This window comes from Haliotis cracherodii, unplaced genomic scaffold (assembly GCF_022045235.1).
Source record: "Haliotis cracherodii isolate W230 unplaced genomic scaffold, xgHalCrac1.p SCAF_10, whole genome shotgun sequence".
NCBI lineage: Eukaryota > Metazoa > Mollusca > Gastropoda > Lepetellida > Haliotidae > Haliotis > Haliotis cracherodii.
In genome coordinates, this window is record NW_027266265.1 from 42,918,400 (window position 1) to 42,936,644 (window position 18,245).

Sequence of the window (18,245 nt, forward strand, 5' to 3'; positions counted from 1 at the left end):
TTCTCAATAGCAAAAGGCACCAGTTCAGCATGTACCTGACAGACCTGCAAAGTTTGATGAAAAAATATTGAACACTTTATGAGTTATGCTCCGGAAACGAACCCTACCCTCACAGAACCTAAGTCCATCTTGTTGCCATGGAAACGTAAAAAATAAAAATTTCTAAAATTTCTCAATAGCAAAAGGCACCAGTTCGGCATGTACCTGACAGACCTGTAAAGTTTCATGAAAAAACATTAAACGGTTTATGAGGTATGCTCCGGAAACGAAACGTGACGGACGGAGCCCGTTTCTATATCCGAAGTTGGCGGGGGATAACAAGTACCACCTTTTACGTCTTTTGGTATGACGCAGCCAGGGACCAAACCCCGAACCCTCCACTCTCTAGGCGGACACTCTACCACTAGACCACGGAGGTGGTCACTTGTGCAAAGAAATATGTCGCCATGGTGAACATGATGAAATCCTTGTAAGCCTGCAAAAGCAGGATCTGCTTAATAACCTCTGATCAGAATGGCAAACAAGTAGTTTTGAAAGTACAAAAGCACACAGTGGTAAAGAATCATTCCGACACATTGGCATCAACGCTAAGATTTGACAAACTCATTTCTGCTTCTAATTCGGCATCTTAGCTGTGTTGACACCAAGGCTGCTTAAGCAGAATCTGTCATGGTAACAGCATTTCTGATATGTTATGGAGAAATCCTCCTCAAGTCAGTGACTGATATGTAGTGAAATACATGATCATTTCAAAACCTGTATTGCTTGCTCAACAGTGGGCGTAGTTAGCCCAGTGGGCAAAGGTGCCATGAAGCAGCTATGCAGAGTTAAGTCCCTTAGCTGTGCAAGGATCCACTGCTTTGAATAAAAGATTCCCCAGAGGTGAGGTGAAGTCAGGGATTCCAAACTAAGTCAGTCTCGCTGTAATCCGGGGTAAAAAATCCAACTTTGCAGTCAATTTGAGTAAATTCTGCAACCATTTTATAATAATTGTGCACATCAGTTCTTCAAACTTATAAGTTTGGTGTTCATGAATTTCATAGTTTTGAACCTGTTTGACTTGTGGCAGGCATTTTTCTGATGAACTTATCCACAGCTAGAATAGTTTATTGAAGTGAATCTAGCAATTCCTAGTGTCAGCACTTTCGGAAAGCAATAATACAAAACATTGAATATTTGAAAGATCATTTGTATTTTCTTTTTACCTTTTTTCCATATAACACAAACACTTCAAATAATTATTTGGAATGATCTAATTAATACAATGCACAATTCAAATAATGTTAAAATAACTGTCTGTTAATTTTTTTTCGTATTTATAACCTGTTTTTGACCCTCATGTTAAAATACTGTAGTGTATTTAACAAATTCTGTATGTTTTGTGTGAGTTCTGCACATAAATTGATTTTCTGCAAGACAGGTACATTTCTGCATTGAATGGGGATTTCTGTCAAATATTCCCCGTGGAATACAGCTGGAACGGCTAAGCGTCCTTGGCAGGCAAATTAGGGAAGAATTGTTATTCAGTTCAAAATTGGGATTTATTAACATGATTAAAGGTTTTTACATTCAGAGGTATATTAACAAAGCACTCAATTCAATCATGTAAAACTAAGCCTCTCCCACTTCCTGGTCACCTCGACCAAACCATCACATTAGATATAACTTTATTACATGAATTAGGAAGGTTCCGATTCCTAGTTTTACTGACAATTGCTGCAGACTTTGGGCTGATTACCTGCCTCTGATCAGGTCTTGATAAATCCCTATGTGGTGAGTGGGGAGAGACAGAATGAGGGTTATAGCGACATAGAAGCATGTGTGTGTATGGCTGCTTGGACTTGTCCAGAATTTTGCTTGTTGTACTTGTAGCCCATGCCGTAGTTTAACATGGATGCCCCACTCAAATTCAATCCACAAATTCGTCCCTAATAACATCAGAGCTCCAGATAAGCTGCGTATCTGTGTAAAATACACATCAGAAATGCAGAAATATGCAGTATAATAAAATCCAAGCGTATCTAATATGCAACAAACATTACAGATACGCTACATAAATAAAACTTGTGTGTATCATCAAAATATTGTGAAGTAACCCTGCGTATTCGATTAGAAACATATTTTGAAATTATAAACGGGCATTCCGTAACATCATGATCATTTGCCATCATACTTTCTTGAGGAAGTATCGTGGTATTTTTGAGTCCTATAAACATGATAAAGTTCTTGAACCCACACGACACCAGTTTGCAGGGACTAGATAAATAGTGTTTTTAAATATTTAACTTAAATACCCACATGTGGAAAAACTAGTGGGTAACAGAAATTTGAATACCCAGATAGAAATGATTTTAAATACCCACAACACCAAAAGCTTATCTGGAGCTCTGAACATGAATAACAGTCTTCCTGTTTACCGGTTATTACCAGTTTTTTACCAGTAAAATTAGGCTTGGACCGGTAATTCATGTGACTGCCAGTCCCTGTGGACCGACAAATAAAGTTTTTTCTTGTTGTTGAACAAAACATTGGCGATATTCAAATAAGTATATTTTTTTTAACAAAGTCAGCTTGTCTGTTACCATCAGGGTTTCCCGTTGACTATTTGTAGCGCAAGGAAATAACATTTTGCTGTGCTTTAAGGTTAAATATATATTTGTAGCAATTTAGCATGTTTAGTCTCAAAATATTCACACAAAAATGAGAAAATTGTGACTGAACCTTGGGTGAATGATGTGTAAATTGAACTAAGTGACTTCAGAGATGACATCATTGTAATCGAACATGATTTTGAAAGAATTAAAACCATGTAATTTTTATATGTTTTAGTACTTGGTGAAATTAGGACTGACAAAAATTGAGGGGTGGGGGGAGGTAATTTTAAGAGTTGCCAGTCCTGTCAGTTTCAAAAGCCAGCGGGAATGCTGGAATAAGCTGAAATAGATACAACTGACATATTTTTCAAAGCAGAACAAAAGCCTGGAGTTACTACTGGTAAATGACAATAAAATATCAAATAAAATCATTCTGACAGACAAACATTTTTTTTTACAAATTTTCATCATAAACAACGTTTTGCATCTCATTTTAAAATCAATACTCCATTTGATCTCAATGAAGCTGTGATCATAATATGGCAACTAAAACAATAGGGAAGAGTGGCAGACACATCAAAAGTAGAACAAGATTCGTCCTGTTTCATCTTTAGCCTGTTAGATGAAGAAGAATAATGACCACCACTGATGGTTTTCTCAGCAAACATATCTGATTACAGCACAGTAAGACATTAGCCTTTCTCCTATCAGAGAAACTTGCAAGACCAATTGATTTTTTTTGTTTTATGTTTTTCTTGCCAATACGCCACAAGAAAAAGCAGAAGGCAAAATAAAAAATGTCAGCATTGATAATGTTGATTGCAGGTTAACATAAAAAAATTATGTCTTAAAAAATATATCAAACAAATACAACCTTTTTGGCAGAATACTTTGAAATATTGATACAACAATTATAAGACTTGTTCAAATGATTGACAAAAAGCATGTGGCATGCCCTTTTTTCACTCTTAGACTTGGAAGTTCTGACATGATCAAATAAATAAGTAGACATCTTGTACATACATCAGTATACACAAGTCTGATTTTACCGACCTACCCCAGACCCGAGAAGATACAGGGTAGAATAGGTCTTCAGCAACCCATGTACAATGTGTGAAGCCCATGATATTGCTGGAATATTGCTAAAAGCGGCGTAAAATTAAACTCACTCACTCAGCAACCCATGCCTGCCATTAAAGGTGACTATGCTTGTCGTAAAAGGCGACTTATATATTATTACGGGATCGGGTGGTCTGGCAAGCTGACTTGGTTGATGCATGTCATCGATCCTAATTGCGTGGGTCGATGCTCTTGATATCAATCACTAGATTGTCTGGTCCCGACTCGATTATTTACAGACCGCCATCATATAGCTGGAATATCGCTGAGTGCAGCGTTAAACAACAAACCGAACCAAACCAAAACCTACCTACCTGGGATGAGCCACCGTAAATAATACCTCAATTCAGTTTGATGATGTTTCAGTACAACGATCAAGATAAACATAGTTGCTACCATTATCGTAATATTCTCAGACGATATGATATGCGATACAGACGATATGATATGCGATACAGACGATATGATATGAGATACAGACTATATGATATGCGATACAGACTATATGATATGCGATACAGACGATATGATATGCGATACACACTTCCCTGTACCGATTCATGTCTTAATCCTGTATCGTTGCACACAAAGAACAGCAATGGAATGACTTTTATGGCAAAATGGATACATTCTATATTTTAATAAACAATTTTATCATCATTAATTTATGCTATATCTACATGGTACAATGATTTTAAATTCTCAAAGAATTCAGTTTTCCACTTTTATAAAATATAACTTCTGTGATGGGGAATGTTACCTGGCAATAACAGTTACCTGCACTACCAATGTTTTACCTGCACTGGTGCAGCTTGGGTATAGCAAAATCCATCTCTGATGACCAATAGTTGGGTTCCATTTTTCCCTGGCACACACAGTTTGGATGGTTTGTACATTCTAACACATCTGACTTGACATCAAAAGCAGTCATATCTGACGTCCCATCAAATGGTGATGGGACGATGGGGTAGCCTAGTGGGTAAAGCGTTCGCTCGTCATACTGAAGACCCGGGTTCGATTCCCTGCATGGGTACGATGTGTGAAGCATTTCTGGTGCCCCCTGCCATGATATTGCTAACAGCCATTTAAAAACACACTCACTAACTCAATGTGATGACATTTTCACACATGACCATCATACAGCGTTAGAAATTGGCACTATTCTTGTACATGCTGTAGCCATTGCCAAACTGCCCAATAGTTAAGGTGTCATAAGGACTAGTAGAAATTTGACACTTGCAATATGTTATCATTTTGAGGTCTGACCAAAACTGTAAACCGTATTCGATGTAATAAGCGCCCTGCTCATTTCAGGCTGGCAGCATAAACCACAAATTTTTCTTTCAACTCTGTTTTTTTCCCACTAAAATAACATTCTATTAAGAGCCCCCTATTTCTAATTTTGAGCACGCCCTGGGCGCTTATTATGTCGATTTACAGTAGTTTCTATTGCTGAGACAGGCATGCATATTCACTGACAAATATGGCAAACCAAATTATGCATTCACAAACATGGTAAATAGGGAAGCAGATATTTGTTTACATATTAACTACCATGTTTTCATAGTCCTACCATTCCTTCCTGAAACCAAATAATGTCTGCCATTGTCAAAATTGCTATTACATTTCACACTGACAATTACAGCTTCCCTATTTCTGAGCTTCAGAACATATTCATTACAGTTATGCCATGCCTGCAAATTTAATTTCATTACGAGCACAAAAGTGGGCTCATGAACACAAACAACAAACGTGGCATTAGCTGTTAAAAAATAACACTGATATTTGCATATTGATAAGTGATAACCAAACCCTGTTAGCAGGATATTTGTCTTGAATAACCATGACAACAGGAGACTATAAAATTTTTGTTAGGAATTGAATGTTGATGCATTAGATTTGGTTTAGTTTGTTTGTTGTTTAACGCTGCACTCAGCAATATTCCAGCTATATGACGGTGGTCTGTAAATAATCGAGTCTGGAACAGACAATCCACTGATTGACATCATGAGCATCAATCCAAGCAATTGGGACCGATGACATGCATCAACCAAGTGAGCGAGCCTGACCACCCGATCCTGTTAGTCGCCTTTTATGACAAGCATAGTCGCCTTTTATGGCAAGCATGGGTTGCTGAAGATCTATTCTACCCCGGATCTTCATGGGTCTGATGTATTAGAATACATCTTAGTACACTTAGAGAATTCTACCTCAGTGAGTGAGTGAGTTGGGTTTACTGTCGCTTTGAACAATATTCCAGTTATATAACGGCGTGTCAGCTTAGGCATGTTAATTTCGGAGGAAAGCCCAAAGTGATGTAGGTCTTAGACGTTTACCACTTTGGTGAAACCCACAAGCACGGGTATGGTTTTGACAAACTTGGGAACATAATCGGGTAATATCCGGATTCGAACCCACGACCACAGGTTCTTCCTCCATATCTAACATGTAAATAACAACACAGCAAAACAGTACAACCCTTCATGTCAACTGCATCTTCCTGAGGCAAGGGAATTAACTGTCCATAAAAGTCCAGTTTCCACCCTTGTTGAACTAGGCTGCAATTTTTTAGTTATATCTTAGCTGGACTTACGAGTCTATGCATAGTTCAATCAAAATCGTGTAACAAAATCAACATCCGGTTCATACAATCCAAAGGACAATCATATAGTGATTGATTCCTTGATAGGGTTTGTTTGTTTGTATGATGTTTAACGCCACACTCAGCAATATTCCAGCTAAATGATGGCGGTCTGTAAATAATCAAGTCTAAACCAGACAATCCAGTGATTGACATCATGAACATCGATCCACGCAATTGGGATACAATGACATGCATCAACCAAGTCAGCGAGCCTGACCAGTCGATCCCATTAGTCACCTCTTACGACAAGCATAGTCGCCTTTTACGGCAAGCATGGGTTGCTGTAAACCTATTCTACCCCGGAACTTCACTGGTACTTTGGTAGGGACTGAAAGTGAAACCAATGAATCACTGATCACATCAATTAATACTACTTACACTCTACCTACAAATCATTTGTGACCATCTTGTGTAATTCCAGCACAAGCCGGATAGTGACTCGTGCCCATCTCGTATCCATTTTTAGACTGGGTCCCGTCTAAGCCCAAACAGGCATAGCTAACAGAATTGTCAACTCGTTGCATAATGATTCACGTATGTTTCTCCCATATATAATATATATTCCAGATGCTATTTAAACACATCAGGACTTTTGGTATTATACAGTATGATTGAACACATTTAACTGTATCTAGGGTATATTTTTAGATGCAAGACATGTAAAATCAAAAATTATTCTTGAGGGATTCTTTGACTGAAGTACTTGAAGTCATACGTGCATTCTGATTGTTTAGTTGCATTTTCACACATAACATTCATCGATAGGGGGAGGAGTCTTCTACAATGCTACACACTCACTATTGGCCATAGATGGGCCATGCCATAGGCCCTAGATACCCCAACCATGAGGGTGCCAATTTACGAACTCTTGAGTCATATGAGTGTTCTGCTACCAAGAGGCTGCCAATTTAAGCACTCTCGATTCACATGAGTGAACACAGTAAATTAGACTGGGATTTTACCATAGAATGGATGACCATGCATGCTTGGACTAATTATATTTTAGTGATTTGTCACTCTTTGAAATAAAAAAAATAAAAAAAATATGGGCATCTGGTGTGCCATTTAACAGGGCTCTGCATCCAGGGTACCAAATGGGGGTTGGCTGGCTGTATGTATCTGTACAGCTAGTTACTTTCTGCTATATTGTGATTCATGTTTTCATTTATCAATCTGTCTTAAGAAATAAAGAATTTGGTATTAAAGCTCCAGAATTTGGTCAGTATTGAAGGTGACTTGTTGATTTAAAGTTCTTATGTTATTCCTAACATATATATCACAAACATATATATACCTACATGAATTAGACAAATCACTGATAAGTTCTATTAAATCTTGACATAAGAGATTTGATATATTATGTTACAGTATTTTCTCAAACAAACCATTCAGTAATGATGTAAAATAATACATTAAACTTGAACTACATTACAAAGCAGGCTTTATGAATAGCACTATAGTCAACTGATAATAATACGAATACGTTCATTATTAGATCGGAAGGACGTGTTTTATTGATCAATAATTGATTTTAGTCAACATCCCTTGGCTCACATGCGTTTTTCTTAAGAAAATAATCGACATACGAAAGAAACAGAAAAAAATATCCAAATTCCTGCATTCTAAGATAACCAGGAATCATCCAAAATGACGGAATCGAGTCAGTCTGTGGTTAAACTCGTATCTTGAAACGTTACAAACTGACCCATTTCTCACAAATCTGACAAATATATAGATTCCAAACGACAGTTTTGTACCTCCATTGAGAAAAAGTGATCAGAGTAGATCCCAGCAGACGATTTTAGGAGTCTAATCGCATCTTTTTCGTCAAGCTCGGACATCAACATCAGGGTTGTAGCGACCTCTGTCGGCGAGCACCTGCTGAAGCGAGGGATCGATCCTTGAACAAAATAGAAAGGGAGAAATCATTGCAGTGTGTTTGTCGGCTTAATCCACAGACAATAATGATGTTGGGCTATTATGAAGCACTGACAGAAGATATCGACTTGAGGCGCCCTCAGAATTTGATTTCCCTTAAATATATTTATATAATCAATGTATCTAGATGTGTATAACTGTGTTTATTGTGTATAATATGTTACAATATCAGACAGGACACAGACAGACAGACACACAGAGAAAGACACACACTCACTCTCTCTCTCTCTCTCTCTCTCTCTCTCTCACACACACACACACACACACACACATATATACTGCATAGGATTCAATAATATAATTCATTGTTACAATATATAGTGTGTTGTACAACAGGCAACACATGTATGGATGCATACATTATCTCTCTAAACAGTAACACAGATATATTTGCACAAAGCTTCACAATGGAAAACACAATATTGGTTGGTTGGTTTGTTGTTTTACGCCGCACTCAGCAACATTCCAGCTACATGACAGCGGTCTGTAACTAATAGAGTCTGGACCAGACAATCCAGTGGTTGACATCATGAGCATCGATCCACGCAATTGGGATCGATGATATGCTTCAACCAAGTCAGAGAGAATGACCACCCGATCTTGTTAGCCGCCTCTTACGACAAGCATGGGTTGCTACCCCGGATCTTCACGGGTCAACACAATATTGAAAACGTTAAGATTGGTGACTAGATCCTCGTGACCAATCAACTGTTCACTGTAGCTAACGAGGACTAAATAATATAAAAGACAGGGGTGTTTCTTTATGTTCGTCACGTGAGAATCAAGAGAGGGCTGGGGTTCGTTTTTAGTGTGAGGGGTGGGGCTGGGGCTGGGGGTGCTGGAATGTGATGTGTGTGTGTGTCTTTTTTCAGACACCTTACATGTTAACTACGTCATTGGTCCATGTGCACTATTTTCTTTCAAAATCCAAGTAGCTAGAGCATTTAAATAGCAGGCAACACACTTCTTTGAAAGGCATTTAGAAGTGATTAACATAAAGAAGAGAATATATGGATGTCAACTTCTTTCTTATGAGGCACACGACGTTTCGGAGTATATGCTTACTCCTTCATCAGGTGAATCAGAGACCATATGGTCTCTGGGTGAATGAATGCCATGAGGCAGAGAGCATATACATGTACATGTAAGGACAACAGAATTAATAAGATAACAAAACGTGGAAACTAACAAAGGGTACACGCTAACAAAGGAAGCCAACAGATGATTGGCGCTGATAAGGTGATTAGCAATAGACAATGGAAGCCAACACTTAAGTAATCAGTCTAAGTAATGCCTCATGGCATTCATTCACCTGATGAAGGAGTAAGTATATACTCCGAAACGTTGTGTTCCTCATAATAAATAAGTTGACATCCATATATCCCCTTCCTTAAGCAACACACTGTCGGCCCACACTCAATAAAGTGTACGGAAGGCCAGGGTGTGACAGTGGCCGTGGTAACACCAACAGCTGTCGGCCAGCTTCGATTCCACTAAACAGTGTTAATCAGCGCTCAATTGACAAGCTGCCATTACCATTAATCCATTTACTGCATACGCCCTAGATGGAGGGCTGGTCGTCTGGCCAGGAATCTTTATGGACTTAAGAGGTAGTGAGTGAGTGGTGTTTAACGCCGCTCGAACCGTATTTTATCATGCAATTTGATTGAGCAGATGAAGCCGTGTGTATGTAGCTTGCACGAAACTTGGTTCAGACCCAGGCTCCTAGGGCCGATGTCGACAGTGAGACTGAGTGGTCCAGTTTGAACTGCTTTGTTCTTTGGACATTTACTCATACTACAGACCGACCCGTGAAGATCCGGGGTAGAATAGAACTCTGTTAAACCCAGCTAGTAACGTGTTCTTCGAATCTTTATTCCGTACGGTGACCTGGAAATGGAGTAATATCATGGGCAACAATCACTTCATTATACAGACGACCCGTGAAGATCCGGGGTAGAATAGGTCTTCAGCAACCCATGTTTGTCGTATAAGGCGACTATCCTGGTCGTAGGAGGCGACTAACGGGATCGGTGGTCAGATTCGCTGACTTGGTCGACGCATGTCATCGATCCCAATTGCGTGGATCGATGCTTATGATGTCAATCACTGGATTGTCTTGTCCAGGCTCTATTAATTACAGACCACCGTCATATAGCTGAAATATTGCTGAGTGGGGCGTTAAAAAACAAACAAACATACTTCAGATGGGTGAACCGGTACAGGCTCATGGACTGATATTCAAGTTATAGCACCGGTGGACTGATATTCAAGTTTTAGCACCAGTGGATTGATATTCAAGTAATAGCTTCGGTGGACTGATATTCAAATTATAGCATCGGTGGACTGGTATTCAAGTTATAGCGCCGGTGGACTGATAACCATACCATAGCTACGGTGAACTGATATCGGTGGACTGATATTCAAGTTATAGCATCGGTGGTCTGGTATTCAAGTTACAGCACCGGTGGACTGATAACCATACCATTGCTTCGGTGAACTGATATCGGTTGATTGATACTCATGTTATAGCACCGGTGGACTGATATCGGTTGATTGATACTCATGTTATAGCATCGGTGGTCTGGTATTCAAGATACAGCACCGGTGGACTGATAACCATACCATTGCTTCGGTGAACTGATATCGGTTGATTGATACTCATGTTATAGCACCGGTGGACTGATATCGGTTGATTGATACTCATGTTATAGCACCGGGGGACTGATATCGGTTGATTGATACTCATGTTATACCATTGGTGGCCTGATATTCAAATTATAGCACCGGGGAATGATAACCTAAGAAACAGCATCGGTGTACTGATGACATCGGCGGTTTGATACCTGAGCATGTTATAGTCTTGATGGACTGATGCTCATGCTGTAACGTCGGTGGCCTGACACGGGCAACTAACGCGCCTGATCCAAACGTTGTGGTTTGTGGTACTGTATAAATTTTCTCCATGTCCCTTATTCAAATTACAAGGACGCGAGACACTTGTAGAACCGTTTAAAAGTAATCTCTGTCACAGGTATTCCACAAACACTGACTCAAACTTTCTGGGCAGCCTATTTCTAGCATCTAGTCTTGCTAAGTGACCAAGAATATAAAAATGCAGATGTTTCACAGCCAAGGTGCAGGACTCCAGGACCTTCTAAACACGCTCCAGGATGCTAGATTCACTCTAGTTGTGGTCCTTGGTCCGTCAGCGCCATAACGTGCTCGGGCCTTACGGATTGCGTTCTTGTTTAACTGCAATACTGTTGAAAGCGACGTAAACCCCACCAACTCACTCACTCATGATGCTATCTCTGAAATTCATACAGATTCCAGACCTGACCAGACGATCGGTGTCCCGTGTGGGCATGTGTAGTATCTGGATTACCTCATCCACATTTCTTGTGTATGGGCAGACATAGGGGCATGTTCCTCGATATTTATATGCTACATATACGGACATATACAAATATTTAAGAAAATAAACGACTCGTGGTCGTTATTTATCGCACAATAAAACACTGCAGGGAGAAAAAAAAAACAACCGGGGCGCATTGTATGAGATAGCAACATGATGTACGGCCTCGTTAAGGATGATGATAAAATGTACAAGATTTAAAAATATTTATCCGTATTTAAATAATGATGACTTCCTCAAAAGAATCCGACCCCGGTAATGTCGGACAAGTCCATTTTCTATACGGGTGGGTATTTCCCGCATATTCCCACAAGTCTAACGTCGATTACCTCTACCTTTTCTCCCATTACCGATTGTCATATCTCTCCCGCTTTTGGATGCGTGCGTTCAGCCATCCCGTTTATCTGCGCTGCCCAGTTAGATCTATGGGGAACAATTCACCCGACACTCCCCTCTCACAAATAACGTCGTCCAATATACGAAGTCATCAAGTTGCGAGCGCATGTTCGAATCTTCAGAAACGACGTCAGGATAGAACAATGTTTTATCGTGAAATATTTCGTTCTTCATTGTTATTTGCGATTTATCGCGTAGCTATCTTATACAGAAATATAGAAACACACTTACAAATACCACATATAACCCAGAAAACACACACACGCATAGGCACACACAAACACACACAATCTATTCGGTATACGTTGGTTTCTTGAAATAAGAGTCAATTTATTGTTGCACACGCATATTTGAAGGTAAGATCACTTACAAAACATCCACGTCAAATCAGTAATACGGTGAGTTAGTGAGTGAGTGAGTTTGGTTTGATTCCAGTTCTATCACGGCGTTTCAGCTTAATGACGGAGGAAGGACCGAAGTGATGCAGATCTCAGACGTTTACCACTTTGGTGAAACCCGTGAGAACGCGTCAAACCTAGAAACAGTCAGGTACCGGGATTCAAACCCACAACCGTTGGTTCCTGGAACGAACAAGGGAAACAACTCTACACAGCGAATAGCTTTGCTCCAATGCTGTACTGAAAGAAAAGTCCATGGATGTTCTAATAGGCAAGTTCAATATGGACAGTTCAATGACTCCAGTCTCTTATAGGGACAACTTGTTCATTTTATTATTTACATATTCTAGAAATTATTATCTAAACCAATAACCATTGCTTTAGAGACTTGTGCAAGTCTACACAGAGAACTTCTGCGCCGTAGATGACTGGATCACCCATATGCTCCCCAATAAATAGGCCAATGAACGTCAGCACATGCTGAATAACAAACACCACAGCCATGGTAATGTGCCATATATCGCTGCTTGTAACAAACTGAATAATAAGCTGTTAATAGATTTATTGTTACTGGGCAGTTAAACTCAAGGATATTATTGAAGGTTTGTAAACGAACCGATCATATTGATTACACTTCCGTTTACAAAAAAATCTAATTATTTATTGACGTAAGCGCTCTACCAGCTGCATGTCTGATCCTTGCTCGCAAGTAGCTTTACCTTGTTTTATGAGATGGTGGTATCAGGGATGCAAATACCGTTTTTAAACCAACACCTGAGATACTCAAAGTCATCGAATATCTTTTAGAGGCCCTTACAAGTTATAACATCAGAGAAGACGGTATATTTACGGATTCATGGTCGCTGTGAAGGAATAAAGAATATGAAATTCATACGCCAACCCTGCCATGTCTGTGAACGCCAAGCATCGCACAATCATACATTACCACACTTTTAGTACCAGCCTTGGTCGCACCAGAAACCTATGATTGTGGGTTCGAATCCCGGTTCGCCCCGATTATGTTTCTAGGTTTGTCGGCACCATACCCGTGCTCGTGGGTTTCACCGACGTGGTAAACGTCTGAGACCTGCATTACTTCGGGCTTTCCTCCCACATTAAGCTGACACGCCGCGATATAACTGGAATACTGTTAGAAGATGCGTTAAACCCAACTCACTCACTCACTTTAGTACCAGTCCGCGCCTCAGTAAACTGATTGTTGGTGCTCATTTAAATATTTTATTTAACATGAGAATACAAAAAAATTATGATCATCTCGCACAAACGGTACCAAAGGATTGGAACGATTCCTAGAATGTGCGCATGAATATATTACGTCACAAGGTCACTGATTAGTAAGTCGAACAGTGACAACAGGCAAAATAGTTCCAACAGAAATGTGTTTTTAAACACAGATTTTCGGTATCTAGACTATTATTTTGATAATTATAACAATCACAACGTATTACGTTGATGGAAGGTGCATCTTAGTTAAACAACTTAATACACGTTCATAGCTCTCTCTTGATACATGATATGTTTGAGTCTGACTGTGTGTTGCAACCATGTTGGTTTGAAATAGGACAATGTTTGTTTCCAACCCTTTTATTTTCTAAAGAGTGTATAGTGCCATTCTATGCAATCCGAAATATGTCTTTGACGGAATACTGTATTAATCTACAACTCTGGGAACAATATAAACGTTTATAAAAAACAAAACAAACCCCCCAAAACAACAACTTAATAGACGTTCAAGATGTCATTTGTGTTCAGTCACACCGGTCTGAACTAAGAATGACTTCTTAACTGAACTGTGATTTATTGTCCCGGTAAGTTGTCCAGATGACCGATGGTTGATTCTAACTCGATTGCCGATTGACGCCATGTTGTAAACACTGAACGTAGTACCTAACCGATCTTTCTTTTTTTCATATTTATCTGTAAACGACCCCAAAGGTATTGTATTCACCCGTTGTTTTTATCCTACCGAGAAACCGGCCCATCATATGATATCTTATTTATCCAAATAGTTCATTGTTCGCCAACAGTGTGATAGTTTGGTTTACAAGCGCTTTTAACAGTAATGCGGTTATTCATGTAACCCAGCAGTTAGCCACAGGAACTCGTCATTGGACAGTAAATAAAAATATATACCCCCAATGTATACGTAGAGAAATCGGCAAGATGACGAGTGACGCCCCTTTTCTCTACTTATATAAAAAAAGGTGTTTATGTTTATTTACTGACCAATAACAAGTTCCTGTGCATTTAGCTTAAGGTAGGAGGAAACAAACGAGGACTAGTATGGCGCTGATAGAACAAGGCCGAATCTGGAATTCGAACCCTGGGCCAACGACCTTCCACGGCTAAGGGGCGACAACGAATCACAGCGCCTTTGACCACAATGTCACCTGAACATCTTGTTATTCCCAGAAAACAATTCTCACCACACGCCATGCTATACCGACAACCGCGTCAAGGACGCACGCGGGAATAACAATTAAGGACACGTGAGTTAGTTATTAAAGACAAATAGAAATTCACGGCGACTCTGTGACATTCGTTATCATCTGGTTCGCTGGGTATGCGGCAGCGCAGCTCACCCAGCGAACCAGGCTGCCATCAGAGGTGAATACACCTCAAGGACATTTCCTGAGTACATTATGTTTTGGCGACAATACGCCTTCAAACGTAGGTAGGCACTTCATTAAATCGTTAACAGCCTATTCAGCATTGTACGCGAAACTGCTTTCCACAAATTACATTAATCAGCACTATCATTTTCTCCATTAACATCGCGTATCGATGACAACGTATATACCGACTACTAATTTGAAATAAGGTGAGATGCTGGTTCAGAAAGAAAGCTTTGACTTTACGTCAGGTGTAGTGTTAATTGCTATCTCGCTGTACATCCGAATGATAAATGTGATAACAAGATGTCAATGACTGTGCTAATTATGTTGGCCGATATAATAATTAGGAACCATAATTACTGGACAGAAAGGTGTGGAACACCGTTTTCATCACGAGTTCTATTATACTTTCATGGGCTGTTTACCAAGGTGTATCAACGTATGACGCATCTCCCTTCATTAGAATTACAATGCTGACGAGACGGAACCACATACATACATAGTGTGTCGTGCCCATTATAGTGTGTCGTACAAGCCAACATAATAATCACAGTTTGTGTTATAGGGTGATCATTTTTTGAATCTCACAAGTACCCGCACATGTCCTTACTCGTGAAATGAAAGACAAAATAACTGTTTGATGTCCTTCGTTCATGGCGGGGCCACGGGTGGCCCAGTCGTCTAAGGCGCGTCAATTCGCTGTGCAGAGTTGCGTCCCTTTGGCACGCCAGAAAACTATGATTGTGAGTTCGAATCCCGGTTCAGCCCGATTAGGTTTCTAGGTTTGTCGGCACCAAACCCGTGCTCGTTGGTTTCACCGAAGTGGTAAACGTCTGAGACCTGCATCACTTCGGGGTTTCCTCCCACATAAAGCTGACACGCCGTGATATAACTGGAATACTGTTAAAAGCGGCGTTAAACCCAACTCACTCACTCGTACATGGCACCATCTTGGATGATGACGTGGTTAGATCAGCTGCTCTTCTGAACAGACCGACTCTCCATTTCATTATGATACAAAAAGACCTGAGGGGATTCCAGGTTGTGTTAAACAAACGGGATCGGGTGGTGAGGCTCGCTGAATTGGTTAATGCATGTTATCCTATCCCATTTGCGTGGATTGATGCTCTTGATGTCAATCACTGGATTCTCTGCTCCAGATTCGACTATATGCAGGTCGTCGTCACCCAGATCGAATATTACTGACTGCGGCGTTAAACAACAAAGATACAAATAGGTCTGATAGTACAGTAGACTACGGATAAAACGAACACGCTAATAACGAACTGACGGATATAACGAACTCACTTTTTGGTCCCGACTATTTGCTGTAGTTATGCTGTATATATGCTTATAACGAACTACGGTTATAACGATCTAAAATTAGTAGTCCCTTTGAGTTCGTTATAATCGTAGTTTACTGTACCTTAAACACCTTCTGTTTGTTTCACGTTACAGCCAACACTTGTCCTGCTATATGGTGGCGGTCTGTATATACTCGAGTCTCGACCAGACAAACCAGTGATGAGTGAGTGAGTGAGTGAGTGAGTGAGTAAGGTTTTACGCCGCTTTTAGCAATATTCCAGCAATATCATGGCGGGGTACACCAGAAATGGTATTCACACATTGTACCCATGTTGGGAATCGAACCCGGGTCTTCGGCATGACGAGCGAACGCTTTAACCACTAGGCTACCCGACCGTCCCGAGGTGAGGTGAGGTGAGGTGAGGTGAGGTGAGGTGAGGTGAAATTGGGATTTAACGTCGCATTTTCGATTTTTACACTTTCATAGCACGCGCGTGCGTGAGTGCGTGTATGTGTGTCTACTTGAACGCGTCTTCCCGAGTCAAGGGAGTTAAGTGACTGTAAAAGTCCAGTTTCCACCCTTGCCGAACTAGGCTGCAATTATTGAGTTATATTTTGGCTGGACTAACGAGTCTATGCATAGTCCAATCAAAATCGCGTAACTAAATCGAAATCCGGTTCGACATGGATTTCAAAGTGCAGATTTCGATCGACCTCAGGATCAGAAAAAGGGACACCTTCAATTTTCCCAAACTTTTCATGGCATGTCAAGTGTTCACGTGATTTGATGCACTTCGCGAGGTAAGACCCGTTTTATTACAATATATATCTTGATTATCGGTTAGATCGTCTTGACCTATGCGCCGCAATTTTGTTTGAAGCAAATGCAAGTGATATAAGAGGTGGAACCTGATTTGTCAATAGGAGGTACATAGAAGGGACATAACTCGTAATAGCCAATGGTGGCGCTACGATCGAGCACATAAATTCCAGCCTATTTCGGCAAGGGTGGAAACAGGACTTTTATAGTCAGTTAACTCCCTTGCCTCGGGAAGATGACTCGAACACGCCAAGACTAATGTCGGTTGTACAGTGCTAGTCCACTGAGGTACCATGCCGCAGTTTGAACACGAATACCCCACTAGGACACAGCATACTGATCCTAAGCCAACCAGTTCTTGTTTATATCCTTAATGCCGAACGACAGGCAGTGTAACAAGATGTACCGTATTTTAACATCTTTTGACACGTCCGCAGATCGAATCACCGAACTTCCGCCCTCCGGACAGACACTCTATACACTGTACTACGGAGGCGGTCCCATTGATGGAATATAAAATATATCTCTGATTAAAAAAAAGAAATACTTTCTTTAAGTGAGTCTAATTTCAATAAGCTGTAACATACAAATCATTGTTACGCTTGCAGCATAGGCATGTTGCTTGTGGCCCACAATAAGAACAATAACCTCGATAGGCAGGCCTTGTTACGCAAGTCGCAGGATTCTAAAGCTTCTAATAAATAAATCAATATCTTTAACGGGCAGAGACATAGTTTGTTGATAGCAACCACGGTATTACGTAATGGTACAATGGGTCATTTATCAATGATAATCTATCATCCAGTGTCACACGATACGCCCATACAAGTCACCGTTGTTTCAATACAACATCGATACCGCAGTAACTCGGACACTCGCTGCAGAAGGCTATTGGCATAGACTTGCCCGTGGTAAATGGCATGCAATAAAACTGGGTAATGGGTGTATGATATTGCTGGAGTTCTGGAGGAAACAAT

General features: G+C 40.2%; 1 protein-coding gene across 1 annotated transcript in view; it reads right to left on the reverse strand.

Annotated features, from left to right (window-relative positions):
• LOC139450982 (serine/threonine-protein phosphatase 6 regulatory ankyrin repeat subunit A-like) overlaps nt 1-18,245 on the reverse strand; it is an 81,127-nt gene that overhangs the window by 31,143 nt on the left and 31,739 nt on the right. The window contains exon 2 of the mRNA XM_071232806.1: nt 8,115-8,257. Coding sequence (XP_071088907.1) covers nt 8,115-8,257 — 143 coding nt within the window. The remainder of the gene's footprint in view (nt 1-8,114; nt 8,258-18,245) is intronic.